This window comes from Thunnus albacares, chromosome 7 (genome assembly GCF_914725855.1).
Source record: "Thunnus albacares chromosome 7, fThuAlb1.1, whole genome shotgun sequence".
In the NCBI taxonomy this organism is placed as follows: Eukaryota; Metazoa; Chordata; class Actinopteri; order Scombriformes; family Scombridae; genus Thunnus; species Thunnus albacares.
This window is the reverse complement of record NC_058112.1, coordinates 18,483,897-18,509,962: the sequence shown is the minus strand read 5'-3', so window position 1 is coordinate 18,509,962 and position 26,066 is coordinate 18,483,897. Positions and strand designations below refer to the sequence as shown.

The 26,066-nt window shown below is 41.1% G+C and overlaps 2 protein-coding genes across 5 annotated transcripts in view; one reads left to right on the top strand and one right to left on the bottom strand.

The window, feature by feature from the left end:
- The first annotated feature begins 229 nt into the window (after positions 1-229).
- isl2a (ISL LIM homeobox 2a) lies at positions 230-5,577 on the top strand. 2 transcript variants are annotated; one of them, XM_044357088.1, is made up of 6 exons: positions 230-718; positions 1,188-1,377; positions 1,730-1,989; positions 2,524-2,810; positions 3,992-4,159; positions 4,824-5,577. In XM_044357088.1, the coding sequence occupies exons 1-6, from the start codon at positions 232-234 to the stop codon at positions 4,938-4,940; spliced, it is 1,509 nt and encodes a 502-aa protein (XP_044213023.1). In that variant the 5' UTR covers positions 230-231; the 3' UTR covers positions 4,941-5,577. The 2 variants fall into 2 exon arrangements, with proteins under 2 accessions (XP_044213023.1, XP_044213024.1); XM_044357089.1 differs by lacking the exon at positions 230-718 and having other exon boundaries at positions 894-1,377.
- Positions 5,578-7,328: 1,751 nt separating this feature from the next.
- The window catches only part of scaper (S-phase cyclin A-associated protein in the ER), a 58,374-nt gene continuing 39,636 nt past the window's right edge, over positions 7,329-26,066 (bottom strand). For all 3 annotated transcript variants that reach the window (XM_044356334.1, XM_044356336.1, XM_044356335.1), the window contains 8 exons: positions 23,546-23,669; positions 21,653-21,882; positions 19,802-19,957; positions 17,515-17,749; positions 15,836-15,985; positions 9,218-9,409; positions 8,359-8,407; positions 7,329-8,059 (listed from right to left, as the gene is read on the bottom strand). In XM_044356334.1, coding sequence (XP_044212269.1) covers positions 7,962-8,059; positions 8,359-8,407; positions 9,218-9,409; positions 15,836-15,985; positions 17,515-17,749; positions 19,802-19,957; positions 21,653-21,882; positions 23,546-23,669 — 1,234 coding nt within the window. In that variant the 3' untranslated portion in view covers positions 7,329-7,961. The remainder of the gene's footprint in view (positions 8,060-8,358; positions 8,408-9,217; positions 9,410-15,835; positions 15,986-17,514; positions 17,750-19,801; positions 19,958-21,652; positions 21,883-23,545; positions 23,670-26,066) is intronic.

The window sequence follows — 26,066 nt, the reverse complement described above, 5'->3', positions numbered from 1 at the left end:
GAAAAATACTAATAATAATGTATTCGTCACAATTATAATGAAAATGATCATCAGTAATACATTTTCTTTACATTTACATTTATTTTAGCATTTTGGGGAAAATACATAGGCTACTATGATGAGAAAAAAAAGAAAAAAAAACTAAACAAAAACACAATATCATAGAAAGATAATCATAAGGTTACCATAAACTTACTGAGAAGTATACACACAAATATTATGAGTCCATACATGTTGAGGGAAATAAAGGAAATAACAGCAATACGATCTAAATTCACATTTGAGTATCACACACACAGTGTCTATGATTATACTGCGAGTCAACGGGGACAATTGCTTTCAGTGAGGAAATACAGATGCAGGCAGCCCTCTATCATCAGAAGATTAAAAAAAAAACTCTCACAGCCAGTTCAAGAAGCCAAAGGAAGGGGCCAAAGGAAGGGGAAAAAACAGAGCAGGGGTCCGGGAGGAGATTTGCATGGCACCCTCTCCCCTGACCCACAGAAGTCCAGGTTTGCAGACGTCACTGGTCGAGGATCTTTGTTTTCTCTCCACCTCTCGGTGGAGGAATACAAGTTTATCATCCAGCCAGGGACGGGACGGTCTCCTCTCCCGCTCCTCTCCTCCATCTATCGGCTTGCACTGGGCTTTTTTTCCTGTATGGTGGATATCCTGCTCAATACTTCTTTCTTGGATGATATGGGGGATCATTCAAAAAGTAAGATATTCCTCTTTCTGCTCTTGTATTGTCATTCCGGCGCTTTATTGTGAGCTTTAAATTTCACTTTTATATCATACCCGGCGTGTAGTCTTGAATTTGATGATTAGTCGCTCGATTAATTTCGATTTTTGCAGAATAATGTGGAAAGCTGCAACTAAGGCATGATCACAGTCTTGCCCTAACTAAAAATCTGTTTAATATTCATATAATATCCTTATCATAACTTCACTGTCATATGTGGTGTTCATGCGTCCATGCAGTATGGTTACTTGGTGGTATTTTTAGCTCATGTGGCCTCACTATAATAATTCATCAATATTCTTGGAAGGACTTACATGTTTGTTGTGATACCTGCACAACATTTTCTCTCCTTAAGGTGAAAGGGTGAAGGGGGTTTAACAGGGATGTCATGGGGATTAAAAGAGCGCACACAGGGTTGCATTAATGCATTCCCCCCCTCACACAGAGAAGTCGGGAATCGCAATGTGTGTGGGCTGTGGAAGTCAGATACACGACCAGTACATCCTGAGAGTCTCCCCGGACCTGGAGTGGCATGCAGCCTGCCTAAAGTGCGCAGAGTGCAGCCAGTACCTGGACGAGACCTGCACTTGTTTCGTCCGAGACGGAAAGACTTACTGTAAAAGAGATTATGTAAGGTAGGAGTTCAACAGAATTTATTATTTTTTACTTTCTTTTCATTTTAAGAGGCCCTGTGTTGGGTTGATGAAAAGATAGTAGAGGTTACATACAACTGAGATGATATGAAGTATAATAATAGCCACAGATTCCTATTCAATCTCAAATAAACGTGCGTAAAATGTGCATAATAGAGCTGAATCAGTTTTGTGTTTCATGCATTCAGTAGTTAATTATCTTATAGTGAATCACGCTCAGGGTTCTTTGTGATTCTTTTCTTTGGATCTTGAACTGAGATCCACATCATTCAACAACTTTTTTGAGGGGGGCCACTGCTACATGAGACCAACACTCCTCCGTGCTCCATTTCAGGCTATTTGGCATCAAATGTGCAAAGTGTAACATGGGCTTCTGCAGCAGCGACCTGGTGATGAGAGCCCGGGACAATGTGTATCACATGGAGTGTTTTCGGTGCTCGGTGTGTAGCCGACACCTCCTGCCGGGGGACGAGTTCTCCCTGCGGGATGACGAGCTGCTGTGTCGGGCGGATCACGGCTTGCTGGTGGATCGGGCCTCTGCAGGGAGCCCGCTAAGCCCCGGGAACATTCACTCCAGACCGCTGCACATCTCAGGTTTTTATCCTTACAACATCATACTAAAAAATTATGTCGATAGGCCTGAATCGTGCTATTATTATTATTATTATTATTATTATTATTATTATTATTATAAGTTTGTTAATATGCTTGCTTATCCTTCTTGCAAACGTTTCGGTCATTTTTAGGCTAAATTTGAACAAAGTCAGCTGAATAATAACAGAAATAACATCTTTTGTGCGTATTTTTTGCGCATTTTGGGGGCCAAGTAGGTATTATGTTAGGCCTGTAGAAAGACCTGACCTGTAGCCTACAAATCACAGCCTAGCCCTGGGCTACACATACAGTCTGTAAAGATTAAAATCTAATCTCTCTATGGCAGTAGTGACTATACAGTAGCATAATGTTATTATGAATTTATATTGCCTAATATTCCCATAAACTGCAGACTGTGATCATTTTAAATCTATAGGCCATTTGTTATTTTTTTATACTTTGGGACTATAATTTCTTATAGGCTTACAACATTTATTTATTCATCTAGTTATTGAGGTTTTTCATTTTCTTCAGAATCGGTTTCGGTTCGGCATCCTCCTCATCACCGGAACCACGTCCACAAGCAGTCCGAGAAGACCACCCGGATCCGGACAGTGCTGAATGAGAAGCAGCTCCACACCCTAAGGACCTGCTACAACGCCAACCCGAGGCCGGACGCTCTGATGAAGGAGCAGCTGGTGGAGATGACCGGCCTGAGCCCCAGGGTCATCCGCGTTTGGTTTCAGAACAAACGTTGCAAAGACAAGAAGAAGTCCATCCTGGTGAAGCAGCTCCAGCAGCAGCAGCACAGCGACAAAACTGTGAGTTCATTTAGTTTCTCCGGTCATGGCAGCAATGAAAAACAAATGCATTCAATTATCATTTGTCAGTAGTCACGTACATTGAAATGAAATGACCAGAAACAGTGCACTTGCAGAATAAACAATTTAAACGAACTTAACTAAAAATATAAGATTACTAAAAATATATTTAGCAAATATACTCAGAAATCTTCAGAAACATAAAGTAAAGGAATTATATAAATACGCACAAGTGCACGAGAAGTGTAAACGTCCTCAAATAGCAGCAAAGGTAAACATGAGGTAGTGCAGTGAGTTTGCAGTAAGGCATTTTGCTGTTGCGAAAGTGACTGATGCAGCAAGGACATACTGGTCTGATGCATTTTTGGCAACTCTTGCATAGTTTAGGCCTATTTCATAATTGTGCAGTACTCATATTTACTGTCACTCTTGCCCCACAAAACCTGTGATTAATTCCCACTTCACTTAATTAGCCTACAAAAAATATGGAAAACGGAACAGGCTGTTGATGTACTTCAACCAGAGGGAAAAACCATGACAGGATGAAGAATAATCTGATGTCTATTATTATGTTTCTGATATATATGTTCTGATATATATATTTCTGATATTTAGGCGTGATCAAATAAATGCCATTTGGATTGATAATTGTGAATAAAAAGCCAGAAAATGAAATAATTCTTTACACAATAACGAGTGTAGAGAATCAGCATTTCAGTATTTCTGACAGTCTCAAACGCTGCTTCTTCGTCTTTATTATATTTCCGGTTTCATTCACTGTTTTTTTATTAAATAAATCAGAAAAAATGAATTTTGTATTTCGGGCAGATGATTTGCCAGAGCAGACCGAGTTAAAGTCATGTTATCCAACTTCTACAGAATTAAATTTGAGCTATTTTACAGACTCATGTAAATGTAACTTATTACATGTACATGATTATCACAGTAGCTACTTTGTGGCCATACATGTCAATATTTTTTCGGACAATTTTCGTTTGTTGTCCAACAAAGTTGACTTAATTGGTTCCTTCATAATGACAGAAAATGTCAATACATTTAACCGACATCCTTTACCCTCCCATACCCTCTCATGTGACTGTATAACATAATATTCTTCATCCTGAAGTGACTGAACTCGTTCATTGGACAATATTTGTGCTAATTGAGTGTTTCTTCTGCAGAATCTGCAGGGCCTGACAGGCACACCTCTGGTGGCAGGCAGCCCGATCCGCCACGACAACACCGTGCAGGGGAATCCTGTAGAGGTGCAAACCTACCAGCCACCGTGGAAAACCCTCAGCGACTTCGCCCTGCAGAGCGACCTGGACCAGCCCGCCTTCCAACAGCTGGTAAGATCACATCAATTACATTCTAATAAATAGAGGATATATTATGTTAAGATAATACAATACTATTGGTAAGATGAATTTATAATAGAGGAAGAAAGAATTGAGATGTCAGTCTAATCAAGACGTTTTGTAACGGTGATGATGATGATGATGAGCTTCATTCTGTAAGAAAAAACCCCCAACTAAATTCATCTGAAAGGGTATCACAACGTTATAGCTTGGAATTTGACTCAACTTACTATATCGACGCCTTTATTTCACAAGATTCAAGTGCAAACAAGCTGTTTCTTGTGTCAAACGGTTTATCAGCCTTGTAAGCCCCCACGTGGAGGCACTTGATATGCTGATGAGGTCCGGGGAGATTTACAAGAATGCTACAGTCATGCAGGAAAAACCCCATGTTGTGTATTATTTTTAATAGACAATAATTTGGATAAATAAAAAACATGACAATTATTTCCACATCAATTTGAAGATCCCCTCAGACTCTTGAGAATTCAATGAGCACATTCACATAACTCGCTGACATCTCTTTAACTGGGGGTTCATGAGAAGTTTATACAGAGACTGACATATGCTGCAACAGACCATAAATCACTTTTATTTAAAGTCACGTGCTCCTGCTGATTTGACTCCTTCCGCCTCCTTCCGCCTCCTCCTGCAGGTGTCTTTCTCTGAGTCGGGCTCGCTGGGCAACTCCTCGGGCAGTGACGTGACCTCCCTGTCGTCGCAGTTACCGGACACACCGAACAGTATGGTGCCAAGTCCAGTGGACACGTGAGGAGGCTTCCTCAACCACCCCCCCCATCCCTCACTGAGGTCAGCTGGAGCCCCCCTCTTCCCCTACCCCCCTAACCCCCACCCCGAGCGCGCGCCCGCGTCCTCTGAAGTCACGCGCAGAGACCTCATAGAATATAGCAGAGACATTCAATCAAGAAAAAAAAACACGAATAAAGGACCAGGATGGATTATGTTCCAGGATATATGTCTAGACTCGAGGATTGGAGGTCTGACTATTCCCTTTACTGTTAGGCATTTTAGCTCACTGCCTTGCTCAAGGACACTACGGCAGCTGTTGATGGACATTTTGCTGGCGGGGCTGCTAGATATGGGACACCTTTGCTGTGTATACAGTGATGCCATTGCCTGGACTGGACATATGTGTTGTGGGATTCAAACATGTGAGCCTGTATTTTAGACCTCTGAACGTTAAAGCTTACAGTGTGTTTATCTGGAACCCGGAGTACAAGCTGTGTAGATGTGCATGATTTGTAAGTTTCAGTATCGACTCTTGTAAATTAATGAAACAGGAAGAGATGCGCGTTGTTGGCGTTTTCTCCGGAAAATAAGTTATTATTACTATTTATTATGAGGACAGACATAGCCGATCTTATCAATAAAACAATAGTTCTAATTGATTATTGCATGCAAACATTTGTTCCCAAAACATTCAGAGCATATTATGGAAACGCATCTGCTGCTTATAATGCTTGTTTATGAGTGGAGGCAAGAGGTTTAGACTGTATTCAGACTTTTATTAAGACTAATTCAGTAAACACCCATTATTAAAAAAAAGAAGAAAAAAAAAAGACATCTTTGGGCATGTTGCTCAGATTTTTTGGATGTCCTTCAGACTCAGTGAGCTGCAAGTTTGAGATCACAAAAACCCTCAGGTACTAAATCTGGGAAAACCTGCTAATATTTAGGGCTGCTCAGTCTCTGATGCCTGGCAAGATATTATTAACCATGCAGCCTCTGTGTCACAGGTCACTGAATCAGACACAATAGGCTGAGGTCAGATTAATGTTCTCTCACAAGATTTTTAAATATATATAATATATGGCCTCCGAGTCGCCTGGGCCTAAGCACATTTAGCATAATGTTTTGTTCCCATTATAGTGATGAAATGATTAAAAAAAAAAAAAAGATCTTATTTAGACAAATGTCATAGTCAGCCATACCAACCTGAGGCCCGTGGTTACAAGTCTAGACAGAGGCCAGGCAGCGGCGGCCCCTTATCTGCATCTGGCATCACCTGCAAAGGATACACTGAATGGACCCACAACAAAACCTGCAGCCGCACAGCGCTGAGGGGACTCCCAGCCTGCGGACGCATCCTGGCGTGCCTTGAGTTTATTTTCGTTCCAATAGGAATCCTGATCGGCAAATAGCCGCTGGACAAGAAAGCATGCAGGTCAAGCCGGTACTGACACACTACACCTCAACAATTTGTTTGGGAGGATCGGCTTTTATCAGTCAAGGAAGCAGAGTCTCATTGAAATTCAAAATCCTGTTAAGTCTTTTTAGACATGCTGATACAGCTACTAAATCTTTAAACTGCCTGTAAGAGATAGGACAGTGAATTTAAGAAGGACAATGTTACTTAGAAAAATATTAGACAAAGCTTTCTAATGATAAGCATTAAACCCCAAAAATTACATTCGTGTAAAATAGTGTAATATAAGACGGTGTTTGAATTTGAATAGGGATGAGTTTTCATCAAAGCTTGAAATATTCAATAACTCACAAATTTTCAACATTAAAACTGCCTTTAAACAGAAACTCGACAAGCTGGAAGAGGCAATATTTTTAAATTTGAGGTTATTTTTTCCCTTTTCACACTGCCAAATATATTTAACTGGTTTATAAACTCTGCCTAAAACATCCACTTTGATGGTAAGAAGTGCAGAAATAGGAGGCAGCACTGATGTTGTAGTGATGGAATATTACAATAACAAACGCTATCAATATATTTTGGAATATCCATTATGCACCAATTAATACACTTCCAATAATCAGTGCACGGCAGGTACATGAGGAGATGGCTTCTTTGGTGGTGTCCAAAACTGGATTCAAAAGTTCTTTAAAATAGTGTCAGTGTGTGTACAACACTTCCTATTCATGTTTCTTGAAAATTCAATAATGGTATTTGTTTTCTGCAATTAGCATTTTTTCCCCTCAATTTACAAACCAAATTGACACATCTTCATTTTATAAGTGCATGAAGGCCTAACTGACCAAAATCCCAGAGCCAACGAGAACAGTAGTGTTGATGTTGGTTTACGTCACACACACAGGGAATCACTTTAAATTTGCACACTGTATACAGAATAAAACCAAAGAACAATGATACATAACCATAATTATTTTTATTTTATATGATAAAAGGTAAATAACTCAATAAATTATATTAATTTGTTAAGTGCCTCCTAACAGAGAGAGAAAGAAAAGGAAAAGATGTGAACTTGAAAAATATAATCTTAACACATATTCAAGGCAGGTCATGTAACTTATAACTGGCATTATGCAGACCAGAGAAAACATTCTGGTCATTCACATTCAAAAATGAGACAAATGCAATAAATTAACACAAACACAGTATCAATAAAAATGTTTGGCAAGTTATTAATTACAGTATCAGTAAATGTTTCAGGTTTAGATCGTCGCTGCTGTGAAAACGAATCTATTTCTATCTACAACAGAAACAAATGGCTTGTTTACACATTACATGGAATAGTTGTGCACGTGTTCTAACCGTAATGTACAAACAAAATGTTTTTGTGCAAATTCCTCACAAACATCAATCTGATTTCCATGAAATCAAAACAGATCCACCGACAAAGGACAACGCTTCACGAGTTTTACATTTGACAGTTTGATGAACATGTTATTTACCGATGTGCAGACTTCAAGTCAGGAAAGGGAAAACAAAAAAAATATCTAAAAAATAACGCCACATCTCAGTCTCTTTTGTAGTGTTGAAACTGTGCTTATCCATCCTGTGTGACAGTGTGCGTGTCCATCATTCCTCCTGCTTCTTGAGAAAAAACTGCAGCGCTGAATCCCACTGATCTCGAGGAAAGCGGTTGGACAACTCACAGAAATCCAGCAGCTGGAAAACTTTATATCAGACACAGAAGAACAACTACATTACACAGAAATCCTTGATCCTTTTTAAAAAACAACAAAATGTTCAGTTTCAATTTCAAATTCAGTGTTTGCTGAGAAAAATTCCTCACAGCGGAAAACTGTTTTGTCTTAAACACAGTTATTTATTTTTTTATTATTATTTTAATTTGGAAGAACCTTCATGTCAAAAAACAACATTTCAACAATTCAAAGATTTTTACAGAATTAAAATGATAAAATTTACAATACATACATTTTTTTGTTAAGCATTTGATAAACTTATAACTTACCTGCTTGCTTTGTTTTATTGTCAGATTCTTTCTCATTTGCGGCACAATCCTATAGAATTTAATAAAAAGCGTTAGTGACTTCAATAACAGTATAACGGAGGCTGTGTATACAATTTCATTTGCCTCATTTAAAGTTAATTAAATGGCACAACGTTCCAGCAAAAAAACCAAAATCTTTTAAAAAGAAATTTAGAGCTTCAACTACAGTGTCATCCCATTTTAATCTCTTAAATAAACTAAATACTTTCAGTGTAACGGCTGATAGAGAATCATCTCGGATCAAATTGTTTGACTCTGAGGAATGTTCTTGAGGTTAACTCAACAATGAGGGCAGTGGGGCAAGACGCCATGCATTACTGCTTTGTTTGAAAGAAATGACAATAGCTTGTCTCCCTTTCAATGGAAGTTAATCGGTGTCTAAACAGTGGTGGCTGCAGAGTGGTGAGGGCCGTGTTGTCAGGGAGAAGATGAAGGAGACAAGCTGTTTACTGGGAGTTGAACCAGTGGCAGGTAAATCCACTGTGAAGGAAGCCATTTATCTTTGTAAAAGCCCCCTGGTTACAGATTCACCGGGGCTAATATGAACAATCATTAATCAGCCGTCAGCGGAGATAGTTTCTTTCTGATGTCAAAGAAATTTATGTTTGGATTTTTTACTTAATAGGATGAAACTCTCAAGGGCAAACAGGTTATTTTTATAATTATTAGCATGTTTTTGAATGCGTTTTCCGCATTGGCTTATTTTTTTTTTATCAGATCAATTTTTGGGGACTGCTCAATCGTTCAGTTATAGTTTACAAGTGTGTAAATAATGATCTATTTTTGTGCATTCATATACTGTGTGTGTAACCGTGCTCACCTGAATGAATGTAGCCAGCAGCACGCAGCTCATCTCCTGCTGCAGGATGACCTTGTTCTGAGAGTTGTTGTAACAGGCCGAGATGAGGGAGGGGAAGAGCACTCTGATGAGGCGCGGGTGGCTGAAATACTGGAAGGGCAGCTGACACAGTTTCTGCAGCACGCTGGGCTGGCGGCCAGACTGCACTATCACCTGGAACACACAGGGAGCAGGGCCAGTCAGTCACTAAGCCAGTCAGTGGCACTGCTGGTTGTAAATCACCTCCCTGAGCCCCTCCCACATGTAAATCTGCCACTAAAACAACACACAAACAGCCATTAGGAGGAGACCTGGGGGGCACAGCCTCCCACCACACAATTACAGGCTATAAAACACAATGATGGGATGTTTTGTTCTTCCTTTCTACCAAACAGCAATAGCAGAGCTGCCGCAACATAAGAGGGAAATGAGAAATGTGAACTGATGGCATCATTAGTGGTGAAAACTTCACTTTCAAGTTTTGTGTTAAGCTCTTTCAGAAACACTGTAGCTGCCTGTTACCGCCCTGTAGGAGTGAAGCTCAGGTTGAGAGGGCATCCACAGTGCAGCAGGGGTATGAAGGGGTGGGGTGGCGGGTGAGAGGCAGGGTGAGCGAACCTCCACCAACAGCGTGGCCATCCCCCCACTTTAAGAAATGAGCAATACCATTAATGGAATTTTCACCCCACCGACATCCTGCTCTCCATCACAGCCCCGTCAATCACACACCATCACATCCGGGCCACCAGTATTAAAACCAAATCACTCCCAGCCACATTTGATTAGAAAAAAGGGGGCTGCTGCAAAGGAAGGGGGTCCCGGCCTAATGCTCTGGGCATCTCCCTTGAGTCTGGGAAGACCATCAGCAGTCCCTCTGAGAGCCAGGGGGTCAGCGTGGTAAATCCTGGCTGGAGAGAGGAAAAAAAAAAAAAAAAAAAAAAGCTGCACTGCTTTACAGGTACAGACTACAGGACTGGGGGGCTCAACGGCAATGGAAACCAGAGGGGCAAGGTGAGGTCCCCAAGTCACGGTGACATAAATTCACAAGATTTACAAGATTTTAAAAATACACTCTCTAATACTCTTCCCACTGGTTTCTCCTTTGATAATGCACTCCAAGTTTTAGCAGCAGGATAAACAAAGCGATAATTCATGGCTTTTATCAGTTCAAGGTGAAGCTTCTCAGAGCTGCCCTCTACAGCGACGTTCAAAGGGACACAGAACAGTGCCATTTTCCTCTCATCATTTGTTTAAAGAATCCACACTGGACAGGTCAAACAATCTCAGCTTCAACGCATTACAAATACTTATAATGTGAAGACCAATAAATTTGTCAACCTGAAATGTAAGTGTGAACTTTTGAAGCCAAGAGAACATGTGAAATCATTTTTGCTCTGGTGTATTTTACTGAGTGCAGCAGTGAACTAAGAATTTTTTTTTTTTTTTTTTTTTTTTACTGTGTATATGTGTGCGTAACAGTGGAAGAACAAAATCCCCCGTTTCTCTGACTTAATAAGTGTTTCTTACAAAGGAATGTAGGACTTGCTGGACAAATTCATCCACTAAAGGAAGAAGGAAAAAAAGAAAAGGCAAGCTCTGGTTGTTTTCAACAGCAGTGCTGCTTATTTTCAGTGCATGTAGTTTTCGTGTTTTCATGCAATGGTACTTTTCACTAAATCCTACATCATCATATTTATCTACTGCATTGCAACACTGCTTGAAGACAAACCAGTGTAAATAAATTTATGCGGCTGAAATTCATTAGAAAGCCAAGCGCAAGATTCAGCATGAAGCTCAAAAAATGTATTTGTTTTTAGGTTTTAATCCGGAGCATTTATAGTTTAGGTGTCATAATTTAACACTATAGCAAATGTTGGATGTTTGAGCTGGGGCTCTGAGGATATCCAACCCACAAATCACCCACCAATCTCATAATCCTTTGCTACGCACAGTTCCATCTTCAGCTGCCTAAACAAATTGTCCACCCTCAAGTGCCTGACGCAGAAAGACATAAAACAAAGCCTAGTGGCAGTGAGAGCCTTGAGGTAACAAAGAAACCGAGTCCCCTACCAACTTTCCACGCCTCTACCAGGTGAAGAGCAACACCAGAGCCCAAAATGGTTTCCAACTAGAGATTAAACCGCAACATTATTTCTCCCAGCACAGCCCAAGTATCTGCAGCTTAAATCCTGACATCATAAAACTAACAACAAGCATCTGACCCCATGCATCTGGCCCGCGTATAACACAGACCCCTGTAAAAACTCAAGTGTCTTGGCTGCTCTGTTCTTAAGTTCAGAGACCTGGCATTTTCAAACAGTGCCGAGTTTTATGACGCTTCCATTACATAACTTCCTTACTGTCCACAATGACAACAAAGAGTGTGTAAAGTTAATGTTCTGAAACGCAAACAAATTCCCGGGAAAACCCTGTGTTGAAGCGGAAACCGAGCTAAAGCAGATTTAAGAACAGAGAGGCGGAAAAAGGGACGGTCGTCATCCAGCTGTGCAATACAGCATAAATCTCAAATAGCATAATTAGTTTGAATGCATGAAGCTGCAGCACTGCTGGATGAGGCAGATTTCACTGCAAAGTCATTTTATTAATTTTATACACATATTAGGGCTGCAACTAATGACTATTTCTTGTTATTGATTATTTTCTTGATTAATCGATCAATTGTTTTGTCTGTAAAATGTTGGAAAAATAGTCAAGAATGCTCATTATAATTTCCTCAAGAGTCAAAAGGTGACATCTTCAGTCCAAAACCTAAAGATATTCAGATTACCATTGACAAAGGAAAGCATTAAATCGTCACATTTGAGAATCTGAAACCAGCTAATGTTTGGCATTTTTGCTTAAAAAACCCCCCGACATAAATGACTAAAACAATTATTCGATTATCAAAACAGCTGCCGATTTATTTTTTTGTCGATCTCCTAATCAAGTAATCGTTGCAGCTGTAGCACAAATCTAATTTGGAATTTGTAATGTCACCCAGAGGAAAAGTGACAATCTCAAATGTTTGGAGGCATCTTCATTCATCGTTGTGTCTAGACAGCCCAAACACCTCAGGAAGAACCAGTGTCAGAGCAGGGCCATATATCTGACACTTGAATCCGCAACATAAACCTGATCCATCACAGTGGTACTGCTCTACTGATAAGACAAGCCGCACAGCAGACACCACAAAGCAAAGTTAGTCAAATAACCGTTTAGTGCCTCTTTACAACACTTTTACAATAGCTTATTGAGATGAGCACAGGACGCCATGCAAATTGCATTTGGACAATTGAATTCTAGCGTTGCAGACATTGACATAGACACTCCAACTTGACTTTTAGGGTAATTGTCAGTTGTCTTAAAATCTCATAAAACCTGCTGTTTACACAATAAAGTTTAGTAACTCTTTATTTATCTCTATGAGCTGATGTCACCCTGTCACAGATCCTACTGCTGATAATTCTGCTCTGAAAATATCCTGACGACAGTATTACAGACAAATGGAAACTCCTCACTGAAAGGTTCACAAGGATAAAAATGTCCTCAGCTTCACTTAAGCCCGTTGGACATGCGTTCACCCTTGAAGCAGAGTGTAAATCATCTACCGAACTAACAATCAGGCCCTCTCCTGCCAGTCAGCAGAGAGTGTGTCTGTCTGCGTTTCTCTGCCTCTGTTTACTCTGCTGGGTGATACAGAGAGTGCATTCCCCGGCACTGGCTCCCTATGGTCTGCACGAGCTGCACTTACCCTGCAGGCAGTGAGGGCTTGGTTGTCTTGGCAGTAATGGACTGCTGAAGGGAGCGTTTCAACATCAGGTTAACAGGAATTACAGGCCTAAAGCTTGGCTTGGGCCTGCAGGGCAGAGGAAACGCCCTCTGAGAGAATGGGAAGAAGAGGAATGACCCCACAGATAAGGCTGAGCTCTGGAGATGTGTGTGGGATGTTCGCTCTAGAGACGATCTATATCTCATGAGATTCTTAGTGGTATAAAGAAAACAGTTTATGAAATATAAGCAACGAGGAGTCGGGTAATCTCAGGAGCCAGTGCAGGGAAAACTATCACATTACATTTATAAAAGATCCATACACTACCTAAATTTAGACCTGCTTGTGTGTGTGTGTGTGTGTGTGTGTGTGTGTGTGTGTGTGTAATGGGGGCAACAGCATTTGTGTGTTTGCCTGTGTAGCTCACTACTTGCGTGTGTGTGGCCATTTTTTCCATGTACTGAAAACCCCCCTCCAAAGTTTTCTTAAGGTTTCCACACTCTCAAATTGCTCGTGTCTTTCTAAAAAGCAAGCAGGAATCAGGTGGGTTAACATGTCAACAGTTTACAATTACAGTTCCGTCAGCTCAAAGATTCAACAGATCATCACCACGGGTGATTCACAAATGAATCACTGTATTTAAAAGACAAGGAGATTACCGGTATATATCTCTATGGGGAAAAAGGAAGTGTAATTACATGTCAGTTACAAAATAGGTTTTATTTGTCCTGGTTTTTTTTGGAGGGGGAAAAGGTCTCCACGGACCCACCAAACAGACAATGAAACATATGGCTACATGGCTCAGTGGCCCCCACGAGCAGGAACACACTTGAAACACACAAGCCTACATATGTCACTCTCGCAATGGCTTTCTGTGTGACAAGGTGAATTATTCATGCCCCCAGAGCAGAGGGAATACATCACTACGTATTGTGCCGCTTCAAAGTTCTGCTTTTTATGAGCAGCCTTATTTCTAGAGCGTATATACTGTATAAACAAAAGCTGGTGTGCCGACAGTGAATCAGCAGTCTCGGCGACCGCACAGGCCTGGGGTCGGGCCGCTTTTGTGTTCTGCCAATGCTTACATTAGCTTGAGAAAAGCTCAAGCTGCTCTAAATATTCTCCTTAACGCATCCATCTTGGTGCGGAACTGAATGGACGCGTTCCAGGAACTGGACCACTGGTAAAGATCAACTCTGTGAGTGGGTTGTGTGGGATCTTGTTTCTTGACAATCTAGAGTCAAACATATATTTTTTAAACTAAATTCTTAAACCCCTTAAGTAAGGTAGGAATATTTTTTTTTGTTGTTTCTCAAAACTTTCTTATTGGCCCAATAATGATTTTTCACCAAATAAGCTACATGCAAATGTTTTTTTTTTTTTTTTTTTTTTTTTTTGCCAAATACAGTCAGACATGGCTGCTCTGTCAATGTTGCTGTGGACAAAGACAAATCATCTGTCACTCGCTTAATTTAATCATCAGTCCTCATTGAATTATTCAATTTAATATGCTAATTGGCTCTACAATGACCAACAGAATGCTAATTCTATACATCAGAATAATTAAATTGGATAAGTACACAGAGGAGAGCTTAAGTGCCATATAGTTGAGGTGAATCCTTTTAATTAGAAGTGAAAAATCTGGCAAATTAGAATCAGTAATCAGCCTATAAATTGTTGCGATGGGGGTTGACTGCGACTGTGAGGAGATAAATCACATATCAGAGGTTTGAGACTGAAGCTGTGGCTGCTGCCTGCGTGTGGGTCAGGCTTAACACAATCAGAGCCCAGCCAACTGTAGCATGGCTAATCAGGGGCCCGGTAGACGGGCCATGCATGACAGCCAATTACACAGCAGCCAGGTCTGCTCCATCACATCCTGCTCACTTCCATAGAAGTCCCTAAGAAGTTGTATCACCGAGGCCAGCATGCTGCCTTGCTTTACCAGGAGGGAACAATGGGTCACTCTGTGGGACAATAGACGACACACAGACCACAAGCAGGAAGGTGCCAAGGCATGAATCTTTAAACGGGTGCTTTTTGTTACAATTACAAAACTACAACGTTTTTCTGACAAATAATACATGAGAGGAAAAATAGTAATTACTAAAGTATGCTGCCTCAACAGACAACTGAAGGCATTAAATGTAACTTGTGCTGAAACAATTAAATAATTAGTCGATTGACAGAAAATTAATTTATGACGATATGTGATATGAAAGAAACTTTTCAAATATCAAGTATTCAAAAAAACAACCTAATTTTTAATTTTTTTTTTTACTGTTGGTCTGACAAAGGTAAATATAGACAAATAGAGATAGCACCTCATTTGCTAATAAAAATGATGAATCTGTCATAACTTTTGTTATTTCCTGTGGTATGAAAATTATTATTAACATAAAATGCATTATGTCTGATAGCCCTCACTTACAAATGAGGAAAATGACATCTGTCCTCATATGCATTCCTAAAAACAAACATCTTTATGAATCAATTTCATTCTTAAATGAATTAAAATAACACTCAACATATTGAAATACAAAATATATTGGAAAAAATAAGCTTGCATCTCCACTGCGCCTGTGGGATAATGCTGAGGGAAAAACAAACAAACAAAAATTTGGCTCATGGTTGAACCGGATTGCTGACCCCTGTTACAAACTGAATGGAATTTAAAAAAATAAAAAATATTGGCAGAATTGCTAACAAAAAAAATTGTTAGTTACAACCTTCACTGAAACTAAATATATATTTGGTTTGGAGAGATTTAATTTTTTTGAACTGAAAATCATGAAGTCATTGCTGTGCAGTGTAGGTTCAAGCTGCGTTACCTGGTTGTCAGGGTGGTTGACGGTGAAGTATCCCACACAGATGATGACTTCGTGGAGCAACTCTTCAGAGGAATGCTGGGTACAGTACCAGAGCAGGGAGCTGACAACATGTCGGAAAGCAAGAGACAGGCCCTCGGCTCCTAAAACAGACTGAAAGATCACAGACGAAGCGTGTCAGTGTGTATCGTAGTAAATTAAACAGAAATTGCTGCGACTGTGATAACAAAGACCGCGAAGCAATAACAATGCAAAGTAATAAAACATTATATATGTTTTGCTGGTGGAAACATACATGGTGTAAGAGTATAAGCAACTCAGACGGGGTCCCAACATAAAACACCCCAAACTCGCTCACAAATGAGATGCTAGGAGCACTTCACAGACAGTATTTATTAAACATGTCAGTGTGACAAAGCACCATAAGATCATCACAATCCCACTGGAAGTTTGAGCATGTTAGCATTGTAACATCCATAAACAGTTAAATTATATTTTCAGGCCTCATAACCTTTGAATGCAGGCAACATATCCATCAAAATCATTGCATCATGTTTAGCAGCTTTCACATGGAACAAAAGCCAGTTCATTTAATTAAATAAATAAAATTTGAAAAGACAAACCACAAAGCAAGGAGGAAAACCTTGGCATTTCTGGTATGAATCCTCTTTTCATACTTATTTTTGAGGAGTGCAGACTTATTGCAGCATATTCTGCCAAAATGCAACCACTGTAAAACCCAATTATTTATACTGCATTTGCCCCTTTTAAAAACCTTTTCTAAACATATTACTGGAGGCTGATGCGGCAGCAGAGTGAGTTTACTGCCCGGATTCTCATCATCCATCCACTGTGATACGTATTAGCCTGTGCTGTGAGGTAATGTGAAACACAAGGTGATTACAACTCCCACCCCCCCACCCCCCCAAAAAAGAAACATTATTTAAAATGTTCATAAAACTCTGGCAGTGAAATGCTTTCATTCCAGCTGTTTTGAGTTGCCCAAATGTGGCTGGCCAGTGAGAGGAAGCTGCTTCAAAGTAATTACCACAAGACATTAAAATAATTAACAGCATTCTCGCTTGCTCTTGTGCCTTTCCGTCTACGTGGTGACTTGGCACAGTGAAGCTGTCGCCCTCTCCTCTTCTGGGTGGGTAATGTACGGCCCTGCATACAGTGCTAATCACTCGCGCTCCATCCTTACTGCTGACCCACCGGGCTATGTTTGACCCCAGCAACTGACCTGGGGTCAAAGGGCAACTATGTTTATGTCCACGGGTCAGCTTTGTCCTGAGGAGAGTAACTCCTCTTCTAATAGCTCTTAACAAAGTAACTAGCATCAATCTGATTATGTATACAGATTTATTAAATCCAGGGACAATAATTAAATATTTGTGGGCATCTTTATGATATCCTGCTGTTACTGATTAGGTACAAGTCCTTAAATTACTCTAATACCAATAAATTAATACCAAGTCACCGACTATTCCTTCAGCAAACCATGTATTGTGAAAATCATTTTACACAGTATGTATAGAATTTACAATACAGAAAACATGCTCCATCAGATGCAGAGCTGCTGAAAAAGAAATAAAGACCTTTATCTAACATGCAAATTGTGCTGGATCTGTATATTTTTTAATTTGCAAAAAGTGAAAAAAATATACTATTAATGTGGATACCTGGAAGGCGGATAGGTCAAGCAGGGCAAAACTGTTGAGGAAGCGGATGCCTTGCAAAGCCACCTGGATGACCCCGGGGCCGTAGGGTTCCTGACTCTGGGATGCAGACTCTGGTGAGAAACTGTGCAACAGGATACAATACAGGGTGTGCACCACTCCAACCAGGTCTGTGGACTGCAGCAGGGCCGTCAATCCAGTCGGGTCCTGCCGCTTATTGTCGAATATAGTGGGAGCACTGAGGAGGACAAGAGGGGAAATATATGGTCAAGCAACACCAAAAAAAAAAAATTCTAGACCTCAGTGGCTTCTAGATTTACTCAGCAGACAAGAGCTTAGAGATGACTTTCCATTTGGATAAAAGATACTACCCCCGTTAGTGCTACTGTATTCCCTGCTTGAGAAAACAGCCTCAAGTTCAAAATATGCTGCATTTCGACATGTTGGATCACAGTTGCTTCTGTCTCAATTTGCGACTCAATTACTAAAATATACCGTCGGCCAGTTTGGTTATAGCTGAAGAGTGGGACCTTCAAGATTCAAGACTGTCCTACCGCTCCCACTCCAGCTACAGTAAACATAGTAATGCCATGACGTGAAGCTCATGGCAGCGACTTCCAAGCTGGCAGATTGTATTGAGCCTCCTGACAAGGTGCTTAGTTCTCCAGCATATTTGATTCAAAGTGATATGTTTGTTTGGCTTCAACAAGATGCCACCCTGATGGATGAAGCCATATTTAACAACAAAGCCAGGTATAATGCTGGTTAAAAAGAGGAGGTACCGACTTTCTTTCAATACAAGCTTGACAGTACAGAGAAAAGGCTCCATTCAGTAAGCCAAAAACATCACCAATGATTTAATTCCCCTTTGGCATTAGTGCAAGAGAGAGTTTCTCTTTATAGATAAACTTCTAGCAAGAGTTGAAAGCTGAAAGCTTAAAAAGACTAGAATTTAGGTGAAAAACCAAATCAGAAAAGATGAACAGATACAACATTTTAAAAACAGAATACAATTCAATTATTTTTAAATCATATCAGTGCCTGCAGGATTAACTGGGTCACACAATTAGCGATTCATTTGATCTTTGATATTTGAAAAAACAAACAAACTGAAAATGCAAGAAAAAAAGTTAAAAGTAATTAATGCAATAATGGCATCTTCAGAGTCGCAATGCAGAAGGCTCCATGGAAAAACTCACAGCTAGTACAGAGGGACAATTTAAGACTACTGCAGCAGCACCAGCTATGATTTGCAGCCATGTAGAATGGAGGGTGTGTGACCTCTGGATGGAACCTACAGTGCATGCTGATACTTGATGTTAGCCAACAGGCTCTGTGTGAAATATGTTGCTAGGCAAGAACACAGCCTCCAAATGCCATTATAATCCCCTGACACAGCAACTGGCATGGCCAAAATATTCTACAAGCCCACTGAGCATTCTTCTATATGACACACAGAGAATCTTGGCAGAACAGAGCTCATTGGCTGCTGTATTGATCTTGACATTGGTCTCATTATACCTGCGATATCTGATGACAAGTTTTCTCACAGATATTCAGTAGCAAACATGGTGTAAGCTGTCCTCTACCATGCCAGTGTGAGGCAGCTGTTCAGTGTTGTAGCAGCACCTTGCAGCTGGCAAGCTACAGCAGCACACTGGGTGACAGTGAAGACGCAACGACAAGTTCTGTGAGTGATGGACTGTCAAGTGCAAAGAGGTGAGGTTGGTATAGAAAAAAAAAAAAAAAAAAAAGACTAAAATTGCTACAGATTGAGCATGACAATTATGCATAAAGTTTGTTCTAGTGTAATGACATCAAAGCTGGCCTCACTACTATGGTCAGCATTTCTTTTCCTTTCAAGTGAGGAGTTGTGGTGCTGATGTCCCTCAGTGTGACTGTGTGCTTAGCCTCTGTCAGCGGCGCCACTGAACCTCTCTGAGTTGAGGTCACCATAGCACACGTGGGTGGGCTCCCCCCACGCTGTAGGCTAAGGTTTATGGTGAGTGACAGAGCGCCGGGTCAAGTAGATGCCTATCTCTATCTGCAGTAACGACAGCTTAGCCAGCTAGCTGGCTGGAGTAAACGACCTGCTGGCTGATTGCAGAGGAACCGTAGTCTTTGTTTGAGTAACCATGGGCCCAGTCTTTATGGATCCTTGTGACATTAAAAAAACTGACAGTGACTCACTCTCTGTCATTAGACACACAGAGGTGTGTGTGTGTGTCAGGGGAGATAAAAAGATAGCAGGGGTGTTTTATGTGTATAACAGAGTAACAGACATGCTCACCGTCCGGTTACGACAAAGCACAGCTTGCACATGCTGTGCAACAGAGCTGACGCTTGCTGGAGGAAAGAAGACATCTTGGGGTGCTCGTCTACAGGAGCTTGGACCGACAGGAAGCACCCGTAAAGCTTGTCAATCAAACCCATGTTTACTACGTAGCTGCAAGAAACAGAAGAAGAGACAAATACATACAGTGGTTAGAAGCATTTTCCTTAAATGGTAAGACAAATTTACCTTGGGAGACTTCCTTTGTTTAAAAAAAAAAAAAAAAAACTAATCTCACCCAAGCAAACAAAAGCCTTTACTGTGCATACTTCCAATGGCCCTGCAGTTGAAAGCCGATACCTCACCTAAGCCCTTCACCCACTGCTATTACTGTGATATCTCCAATTTGTCTTTGCCAATGACAGGTCTCATGATCATGTTCCCTGTAGTCTTTCAGCCACAAATCACAGCTAATAGTGTCATTAGAAGGCTGCTGTGGCCCCTGTGCCAGCCCAGCTCTGGGCCCTTAACAGTCTACTGACCTGGAGCCATCTTCTTACAGCTCCGGTATGCCTGAACCTTTGGGCTCAGCTCAGGCACCAACGGCTTACAAAATAAAGCTAGAGAGCAGTACAGCTGCCAATCAAGGCTTCCAAGTGGCTGACGAGGTCACTGTGAAGCCACTGTTCTTCATCTTATCACTGCCTTGACTCGTCGCTTCTTTCGCATACCTTTTTTGTTAGAACTGTCACTCACTAAAGGCCTCTAAAAACAGGTGATTATGCCGTTTTTCAAACTCCACTGCAGGTCATTTGACACTTGAACCAAGTTCCATTGTTTTGACTTGATCCTCTTCCACAGCTTTATGTAGGTTGAAAGGATCTATCCTCACACTGACTGCTTTGTTCAGTGCCTGCTCTCTGTTTAACAACCTGCTTGGTGGTCACACTTGCCACTTTGCGTCTTATCATATGAACATGAATTGAAAACATTTCTGACAATGATAGGGGGCTAAAAGCACTGAAAGGCAAACTGAGGAACTGGTAATGAGAGCAAAGGAAATGGTGATCTCCTTTCTATGTGATATATAGGTTGGCATAATGGGAGAGCGTTGCAAAAGCTAAAAATGTTTTGATCTTTTGTCCTTCCTCACTAGCATATACATTATACAAGGCAGTTGAGGTAAATCTTCTGCTCGTACTTGGGATTACCAGTCTGACGACACCATTTTTCTCAGGCCCTCCCCTGTCTCCAGGGTTACGACTAGGTCAGTGGATGAGAGTGGTGGGCCTGTGCAGCTGCTCCGACCAGATGAATCATGGCTTGTGGGAGGGATGGTGGAAAGACTGCACTCTTCCACACGGCTTCATCAGGCCGGGCCTGCCTTTCCTCATAGCCTACATTTCTCCAACACAGCCCGACTCCTACAGTCCAGACCCACACGGCTAGCTCGAACGCCAGGTTCAAGGGGACCTTTCAAAGCTTTGGAAGTGCTCTTTGTTTATGCTACTTTGTGCCCCCCCCTAGAAACTGATCTTACTTGAAATGTGGTGCTGAATGTGTGGAAAAAGTAAAAGCTGGAAAGATGCCAGCATACACGCTCATTCTCACACTACTCCCATTCTAACAAGACACCAGTTGGACCATTTCCAAGAGATCTGACATTTCGTCAGCCTATTCTTTACATGGGGCATGCTGTTGAGGAAATCAGAGGTTGACCAACTCTCAACCCAGTGAAGAGGAGCAGAAGAGGAGCAGAGGAGGGATGTACTAAAGAAGGTAAAAAGGTCGTAGATTGAAAAAAAAAGAGGTGCCATGAAGGAGGAGGAGGAGGAGGAGAGCAGTGTGAGAGTTGTACAAAGAAAATACCTGATTAGGTCTTGTGTACGAGTGTTGAAGGAGTCTATGGCAGAGCTCTTGACCTTGGCATCTGGGGAGGAAATCCATGTGTTTTCGCCTTGTCCAGACTCAGAGATATGTGGCCACAGGGACCCCAGGATGGTAGCTATGGTCTGCAACAGGCCTGTGGTCAAACCTTCAAAGACCTGTTTGTTCACACTGCGCCCAAAAATGGACTTGTCCTCATCTGGGACATAAAGCTGTGAGAATTAAAAAAAAAAAAAAAAAAAAAGACTGTTATCACAAGGTGCAATCCCAAAACGTATATTGATAAATTAGCTTCATGTGCTCCTTTCTCTGATCCTTCAATAAATACTGAAACTGAGACTGCAGGGGACAGGTCAATTTAGCCTTAGCACGCACTATGAGTGAATGGACAGCAAACTATACATGCCCCGTTTTAGTTTAGCAAAAGGCTTTTCATTGCTTTACATTGTGCACTTTAGTGAGTTACTATTCATCATCTTAATCTTACAATAGTGAGATAGCCGTTTGTGATATATCCTCAGCCACACAAGTGACAAAAAAAGCTGGTGTTAACAGGTTAAGATGTACTATGAACCAGCTATATGCTGACAAGATGGGAGCCCAGATAAAAAAAAATGAAATTCGACAGCGTAGTCAGAAGAGCTTTTACCTCATCTGTGTTTCTAGCTAAACTTCTAGAAAATAGAGGCAGAGCTCTAGGTTTAAAATATAGTGCTGCTGTTCAACGTGCAGAACCATGCAAAGGTAAAACCTTCTCATTTGGTCTAATGGTTGGGGTGAATGCTGACAGCATAGGTAAATCCACCGACATTCTCCACAAATCTAATTAAAAGGGGACATGCTCATATGGCAGCACAACCCCCATGGCCTTACTCTATTGCTCACATACACGCATACCAGCACATAGATGTGCACATGCGTACACACAGTCAAACTACTAAACACAATAACAAATGCAATGTGTATGTGAAAATATTAATATATTTTTTGAGTTGTAAATTAAATCACAACTCATTAAAGAGGAGTGAAAAGGAGCATGAATAATTGTTCAGGCCAATAATCTCAGTGTACACATAGAGAAAAGTCAGATTGTCTCCTGCAGTGCTGTTGGATATGTCAGTCAGCAGAGCAGCTGCTGGGATATGTTTTATATAAACTGAAGCATACAGGCTAACCTCTCCCTGTGTGCCCTGAGGAAATATGACTGCTTTGGATTGGAACTCGGCACTGGAGAAGGAAGCCCCAGTAGAGTTCATGCATGTACCACAACCCAGTGCCTGTGCCTTGTCCTGTCTGTGTTGTGAGTGTAGGCGGCCCCAGCTAGCCGCCACCGTTAGATGTTTGGAGTGGGCTGATGTTTACAGCCCTTCTTACAGAGTGCTGAAGGATATGGGGCTGACATGTCGCCGCAATGCAGCCTGCCTGACTGCCTGCCTGACTGACTGTGCTCTCACATTCCCTCAGTCAGGAGGCATCTGCGGAGCGGTTGGGCAATGGTTTGTTACTTGCTGGCTGGTGTCTTGCTCTGTCTTTCATTAACACTGTGGCAGGAGTAGACACCGGCAAAAAGGCAGAGCTTTCCCAGTTTTCCCAGCACAGTATGTCAACAGATGAATTTAAAGCAAAACAAAAAGGAGACAAAGTTTATATGAGGCTACGTTGGAAAGTTGGAAGTTAATTTTATCATGTTTTGAACACCTTGCAGCCAAACATATTCAGCAACTACTTTTCATTTACTGTACTTCGTACAAATTGAAATAATGCTTTTGGCACAAACTAATTAAAACACATTCAGTCTCTTTGCATCATTTATGAAACATTCTGTATTTCATGGTGAATTAGGTTTCAGTCATTTGCTGGGGTGCATTGACTTACTGTTAGCTGGTGCAGCAGCAGGTCCATGAGGAGCGCAATCTTGTTGCTAAACAGCACATAGGAGCAGTTGAGAGGGCAGCAGGAACATGCCAGGTAGTAGGTATTTACAGCAGCACAGAGAGATCTAGCACGGACAGATGAGAAACTATTATTAATCACAAATTAAGAAAAAAGGAGGAAGAAAAACACCTCAAGGCGGGCTGCTACTCTCCTTGCGATTTGTTAAAGAAACACCACTACTGGGATGTAAATGAGTAGCCCTGGGCACTGACAAGACTATCTGCAGTCATCAGGAAACCAAACACACTCTCCTGTATTTGTGGTTCCTTAAGGGTGTAGTTTGTCTTCACAAGTCAAAAGCATATCTCACTGACAGCGCGAGAAAGGAAGCCGATTTGAGGAATAAAACACTCATATCAGCTACTTATGCGGAGACTCCCCTCACTAGAGCCACCTTCAGAGGAGCTGGGCGCAATCTCAGTCCCATCTTGGCTGAGATGCTGCAGCATTTCCGCTGGAGAGATAAAACTATTCCTCTCAGCAGCTCCTCACAGCCGCCAGGCAGCCCCAGGCAGCAGCCAGCGCTGTATTATGTCTGCTCTAAAACAAGCCCCAGAGAAGATTAATGCCTCAGATAACTGACCAATCGTTCTGCTGTGACTGCTACTCCCCCTCTCCTCCGTTTCATCAGTTAATATTTTCTGACAACTGTATATTTTAGCCATTGGCGGAATGGCGTGTCCTATCTGCTTGCTGGAAGAATGGAATCTGCCTCTCCATTGCCTAAAGTAGGCCATGTTTATTTCAACTGGTAAACATTTTGATATCTACCGAAACCTTCACATCTGCTGTGCGTTTTCGGTCAAACCACGCTGGCATAGTAAAGGAAAATAGATTAGGCTGAGGCAGACCCGAGTCTGTCAATAACTTCCTCTATTCTTTGCTCTGCATTTGCTAGTGGGCAGATCAGCCGTTTCGCCGTATCATTATTGACAGTGCAGCGTAAAGCTGTCAAACATGGAATGTGGTGATAATGTGTAAAACATTATACTTTCAGCGATCGGACAGTGTCCAAATCTGACATCAAAACTTACTTCTGTCCACCTGAAAACAATAACAGAACACTTAAAAAAAGAAACTCCAGAAAAATGGCTACTGTCTTGTATGGCAGCTACATTGGCAGTAATTTTATTAAAGCATAAAGACAGTGGAAAACATTAAGCCATAATGGTTAAGTGCACTGATTGAGCAGCCTGTGTGGAGCAAGAGGTGAGGTAACATGAGAACCCAACCAAACTATGCTCTGCGTGCAGCCATCCAGCTTCATGACTACAATTCCCAAATGAACACGGGACAAATATCTGCTTCTGTGCCACTGCTATTTAGAACAGAAATACCAAAACGACAACTCAAATACTTTTCATCTCAAAAACTATTGTATAATTACATGTTTCCCACAGCTTAAACTGTGGTAGCTGCTACGCACATTCCCCCAAAGGACAAGAGTTACTTTATGTGCCTTAAGACACCATCATGGTGTTTAAGATCGTGTCCCTGTTGAGTTAAGTAGTGCATAGTAATAGGGATATCATATAACCTATCAGAGATAAAATGACTAGGCAGGACTGACTTGATTACTGTCAAAGAGTTGTTACAGGACATCAAGATAAAGTTCATTTTGGTGAATGGTAGCATTGAGGTTACACCTATGACAACTGAGATTTTGTGTTTTCTTCCTGCCAAATAAGTTGCATGAATTTTATACAACAAAGTATACCTGGGAAACAGTTGCATTTATTATTTATATATTATTTCACTGTTGCATTTATTGTAGAAAAGCTTCAGTCCTCCTTGGAGTGCAGACATACAAACAGGACTGTGACTTATGAAAAAAGTAGTCATCTACTTTGTACTCTGAACTTCTCATTAGGATTTAGGGATGTCTTAGATCAGAGGATTGGTGAGGCTGTGCAAAATGTTTCACTTCATCCTGGTGTCGGTGAGACAAGTCTCGTTAAGAAGCACAGGTGTCTTCTAAATATTTATGCATTTGTGGTCCCCAGTGGATGAATCCTCTATCTTTGGTGAAGCTGATTTTAATTCTGGTGCCACCAGCAGATGGCTTTTATTTATTTATTTTTTTACTTTTTGTGAAATATCTCTACAATTATAGAATGGATTGCCATAAAATTTGGAACAGATATCTGTGGTGTCCCGACAAAGTAACCTGACTTTAATTACTTTTCCTCTAGTACCACCATGTTTACATTTGTCTTTTTTTGTGTGTGAAATGTCTCAAAAACTACTGGACTGCCATGAGATGTGGTTTATAAATTAATGTTCCCTTCAGGATTAATTGTAATAACTTTGTGATGCCTTATCTTTTCATCCAGTGGCATCACACTTAATTTGGCCAATAATTTGGTTTATGACATAACAATTGCAAAAGTAATGACATTCCCATGAGCCTAAGATGTAGATGAAGATAGTGATCATTGTAAACATTATACCTGCTAAACAT

Excerpts from the sequence above, each read along its gene's own strand:
- isl2a (XM_044357088.1), top strand. The coding sequence starts at position 232 with ATGTTGAGGGAAATAAAGGAAATAACAGCAATACGATCTAAATTCACA. Across the intron at positions 719-1,187 it reads TATGGGGGATCATTCAAAAA|AGAAGTCGGGAATCGCAATG; the intron begins GTAAGATATTCC and ends CCCCTCACACAG. Across the intron at positions 1,990-2,523 it reads CAGACCGCTGCACATCTCAG|AATCGGTTTCGGTTCGGCAT; the intron begins GTTTTTATCCTT and ends CATTTTCTTCAG.